General features: G+C 42.4%; 2 protein-coding genes across 2 annotated transcripts; both read right to left on the minus strand.

Moving 5' to 3' along the window:
* Positions 1-353: 353 nt before the first annotated feature.
* On the minus strand, positions 354-1,217 carry LOC129717069 (uncharacterized). Its single transcript, XM_055666912.1, has one exon. The coding sequence runs from the start codon at positions 1,215-1,217 to the stop codon at positions 354-356; it is 864 nt and encodes a 287-aa protein (XP_055522887.1).
* Positions 1,218-1,448: 231 nt separating this feature from the next.
* Positions 1,449-2,627, minus strand: LOC129717070 (uncharacterized). Its single transcript, XM_055666913.1, has one exon. The coding sequence runs from the start codon at positions 2,625-2,627 to the stop codon at positions 1,449-1,451; it is 1,179 nt and encodes a 392-aa protein (XP_055522888.1).
* Between the last annotated feature and the right edge of the window lie 2,502 nt (positions 2,628-5,129).

The following is a 5,129-nucleotide window of genomic DNA, read 5'->3' on the forward strand; positions in this document are numbered from 1 at the left end:
TCGCGAACACAGACGGAACACGACGAGTGATCAGACAAGACACTTATTGCTCTTACAGATATAAAAGGATAATATAATAATTACCTTTCGTCTACCGGTTTCGGGCTACATATTGCCCATCGACAGGACGAGATCCCATGTCCAACTGGTTAAAATTCTCGTACGTTATATCGCACGCGTCGAAGAGAGTGAGCTGGAGATTACTTTCTCCCCGTTGTCAAGTTGAAGAGAATTGAGTTGATCGGTGCATCGTCGTCGTTCATCAATGGTTGTTTGGCCGTCGCAATGTACATTGACTCCCAAGCATTGAGGAGACCAATTTTATTGATGCTTTTGATCAGACCCGCCTTATCTCAATCGATCTCGTGTTGGTTACTCACTGTATGTGTTGCTACACTGGATTCACTCGTTTTGTTCTTTTCTACTGCTCTTCTATGCTCTTTAAGCCGCACTTTAACTTTTCTTCGTGTTTGCCCGATATATACCGCGTCGCAGTCTTTGCACGGTATTTTATAAATTCCAGCTTGTTCGTCTTGTGGAACTTTGTCCTTCAGGTTAACCAGAAGTTCACGTAAAGTGTTAACGCTTTTATGTGCAATATTTATTCCATATCTGCGGAGGGTATGCTTCAGTGGATTCGTGATGGTAGGGTAAAACGGGAGGCTGACTCTTCGAATCTCATTTTCCGGTATTAAAGTGGTAACGTCTCGTCTGTGTTTCTTTCTTTCGTGCTTACGGAGGATTTTGTCGACGAACTGTTTGTCGTACCCGTTCAATTCGGCTGCTTTATATATTGTTTCTTTTTCTGCTAAAAACTCTTGTTCTTCCATCGGTATGTTGAAGATGCGATGGGCCATGGAATGAAAAGCGGCCTGTTTTTGACCACCGAAATGGTTCGAGTCAGCTGTGATGTAACGATCTGTTGAAGTTGGCTTTCGATAGATTCCAAATTTTAGCTTATTGTTATCCTTCCGTGTAATAAGTAAATCAAGGGAAGGAAGTTTTCCTTCGACTTCATTTTCAACCGTGAACTTGATTGTGGTGTGCCGTGAGTTAAGAAAATCGAGAGTTTGTGTTAGCGTGCGTTCCTTCACCAAAGCAAAAATGTCATCCACATACCGTTTCCATATCCGAGGGAAGAGTTTATTTCCTTCAGCTTCAACCTCGAAATTGGACATGAAAATTTCGGCTAACAGTGGAGACAATTTACTACCCATACTTAGACCGAAGACCTGTTTATAAATTTTTCCTCTGAACATAAACAAATTTTGTTTCATACATAATTCGGCCACTGACATATAGGCCTCAATGTGATTTGGGGGGGCGCGGTAACGTTCTAGGTGTGTGCGCAAGTATTTTATGGCTTCATTCACAGGTACACTTGGGAACAGGGCAGTCACATCGAAGGATACTAGGATTTCCCCTCTACGGATTTCCAGATTTTCCACCTACTTAACCAATTCTACGGAGTTTTTTACGCTTTTCCCCTGTGTCACCGGGTACTTTCTCAGCTCATCTACCAGCCATGCAGCCATTTTTTCAGTGGGTGTGCAGATATTGGACGAAATAGGACGCATAGCTAACGGGTTTTTATGGACTTTTGGTAGCCAGTAGAGGGATGCTACTTTAGGATTCGGAACATGTAGTTTTCTATCCAACTTCTCCTCTCCCATCAGGTGTGCTACTTGTCGCCTAGTAATATTTGCCTGTTCTACCATAGTGTTTAGTGGATCTCTTGGTTTTCCGTTTTTATACTTACATTCCTCGTACGGACCCGAATTTATCATGTCGGAGAAACGTGAATCGTAGTCTGAGTTGTCCATAATTACGATCGCGTTTCCTTTGTCCGCACGGGAGTAAACCACTTCACGGGACTTCAACCTTCGTACCACGCACCACGTATCAAAATCAATATTTCTAGATTTGTTTTGACTATTTATTGAGCGGGAAATGCATTTTTCTACGTCAAGGCGAACCGCGGATTTTATCGAGTGACACTGGTACTGAATGGCACTTTCAATATTATTCACTACATCGGCTATTGGTGCACTAACGGGTAAAATTGCGAAATTTAGCCCCTTGTTAAACAAATGTAGCTCTTCGCGAGTGAATTGTATGGACGAGAGATTAATCACAAAATTATCGATCATCTGCGGAGATCGGGTTGTTTTTTCTCCTTCCTTTTGCGTACGTGCTAGGCAATGTAGCTTTTTTCGGTGCCTCTGCTTTGTTAGTTTAACGCGTTTGCGCAAATTTCTTTGCACACCACATAGCACTTGTTGCCAACACTTTTTTATCTTCTCCATACATCCAAACACAACACATTCTGCCGCGCTATGGTATTCAACCAGCTTAAGCAACTGTAAATGCAGCGAGTACAACTTTTCTTCTACGATGGACACTTCTTTATGTTTCGTTCTTATTTCCTCAATCAACCATATTTTCTTTGCACTGTTGGTTGCTATTTTGCTAGCTGCACTATTGGTGGATGATTTTACGTTGATAAACTTCGGGATTAAATTTCTTCTTCTGCACCGAGTTAGAAACTGGATGTGTAGCAACAACATTCTCTTCTTTTCAACCAGTTGGCCATATAGGCGAAAGCGTTGGTAGGTTGTAGCCTCCATTTCACTTTACAATGATTTAACGCTAACGTAAGAACTAGCACAATAATCGCGAACACAGACGGAACACGACGAGTGATCAGACAAGACACTTATTGCTCTTACAGATATAAAAGGATAATATAATAATTACCTTTCGTCTACCGGTTTCGGGCTACATATTGCCCATCGACAGGACGAGATCCCATGTCCAACTGGTTAAAATTCTCGTACGTTATATCGCACGCGTCGAAGAGAGTGAGCTGGAGATTACTTTCTCCCCGTTGTCAAGTTGAAGAGAATTGAGTTGATCGGTGCATCGTCGTCGTTCATCAATGGTTGTTTGGCCGTCGCAATGTACATTGACTCCCAAGCATTGAGGAGACCAATTTTATTGATGCTTTTGATCAGACCCGCCTTATCCCAATCGATCTCGTGTTGGTTACTCACTGTATGTGTTGCTACACTGGATTCACTCGTTTTGTTCATTTCTACTGCTCTTCTATGCTCTTTAAGCCGCGGTTCGCCTTGACGTAGAAAAATGCATTTCCCGCTCAATAAATAGTCAAAACAAATCTAGAAATATTGATTTTGATACGTGGTGCGTGGTACGAAGGTTGAAGTCCCGTAAAGTGGTTTACTCCCGTGCGGACAAAGGAAACGCGATCGTAATTATGGACAACTCAGACTACGATTCACGTGTCTCCGACATGATAAATTCGGGTCCGTACGAGGAATGTAAGTATAAAAACGGAAAACCAAGAGATCCACTAAACACTATGGTTGAACAGGCAAATATTACTAGGCGACAAGTAGCACACCTGATGGGAGAGGAGAAGTTGGATAGAAAACTACATGTTCCGAATCCTAAAGTAGCATCCCTCTACTGCCTACCAAAAGTCCATAAAAACCCGTTAGCTATGCGTCCTATTTCGTCCAATATCTGCACACCCACTGAAAAAATGGCTGCATGGCTGGTAGATGAGCTGAGAAAGTACCCGGTGACACAGGGGAAAAGCGTAAAAAAAAACTCCGTAGAATTGGTTAAGCAGGTGGAGAATCTGGAAATCCGTAGGGGGGAAATCCTAGTATCCTTCGATGTGACTGCCCTGTTCCCAAGTGTACCTGTGAATGAAGCCATAAAATACTTGCGCACACACCTAGAACGTTACCGCGCCCCCCCAAATCACATTGAGGCCTATATGTCAGTGGCCGAATTATGTATGAAACAAAATTTGTTTATGTTCAGAGGAAAAATTTATAAACAGGTCTTCGGTCTAAGTATGGGTAGTAAATTGTCTCCACTGTTAGCCGAAATTTTCATGTCCAATTTCGAGGTTGAAGCTGAAGGAAATAAACTCTTCCCTCGGATATGGAAACGGTATGTGGATGACATTTTTGCTTTGGTGAAGGAACGCACGCTAACACAAACTCTCGACTTTCTTAACTCACGGCACACCACAATCAGTTCACGGTTGAAAAAGAAGTCGAAGGAAAACTTCCTTTCCTTGATTTACTTATTACACGGAAGGATAACAATAAGCTAAAATTTGGAATCTATCGAAAGCCAACTTCAACAGATCGTTACATCACAGCTGACTCGACCATTTCGGTGGTCAAAAACAGGCCGCTTTTCATTCCATGGCCCATCGCATCTTCAACATACCGATGGAAGAACAAGAGTTTTTAGCAGAAAAAGAAACAATATATAAAGCAGCCGAATTGAACGGGTACGACAAACAGTTCGTCGACAAAATCCTCCGTAAGCACGAAAGAAAGAAACACAGACGAGACGCTACCACTTTAATATCGGAAAATGAGGAGATTCGAAGAGTCAGCCTCCCGTTTTACCCTACCATCACGAATCCATGAAGCATACCCTCCGCAGATATGGAATAAATATTGCACATAAAAGCGTTAACACTTTACGTGAACTTCTGGTTAACCTGAAGGACAAAGTTCCACAAGACGAACAAGCTGGAATTTATAAAATACCGTGCAAAGACTGCGACGCGGTATATATCGGGCAAACACGAAGAAAAGTTAAAGTGCGGCTTAAAGAGCATAGAAGAGCAGTAGAAATGAACAAAACGAGTGAATCCAGTGTAGCAACACATACAGTGAGTAACCAACACGAGATCGATTGGGATAAGGCGGGTCTGATCAAAAGCATCAATAAAACTGGTCTCCTCAATGCTTGGGAGTCAATGTACATTGCGATGGCCAAACAACCATTGATGAACGACGACGATGCACCGATCAACTCAATTCTCTTCAACTTGACAACGGGGAGAAAGTAATCTCCAGCTCACTCTCTTCGACGCGTGCGATATAACGTACGAGAATTTTAACCAGTTGGACATGGGATCTCGTCCTGTCGATGGGCAATATGTAGCCCGAAACCGGTAGACGAAAAATAATTATTATATTATCCTTTTATATCTGTAAGAGCAATAAGTGTCTTGTCTGATCACTCGTCGTGTTCCGTCTGTGTTCGCGATTATTGTGCTAGTTCTTACGTTAGCG

The sequence above is a fragment of the Wyeomyia smithii genome, chromosome 1 (assembly GCF_029784165.1).
Source record: "Wyeomyia smithii strain HCP4-BCI-WySm-NY-G18 chromosome 1, ASM2978416v1, whole genome shotgun sequence".
Classification (NCBI taxonomy): domain Eukaryota; kingdom Metazoa; phylum Arthropoda; class Insecta; order Diptera; family Culicidae; genus Wyeomyia; species Wyeomyia smithii.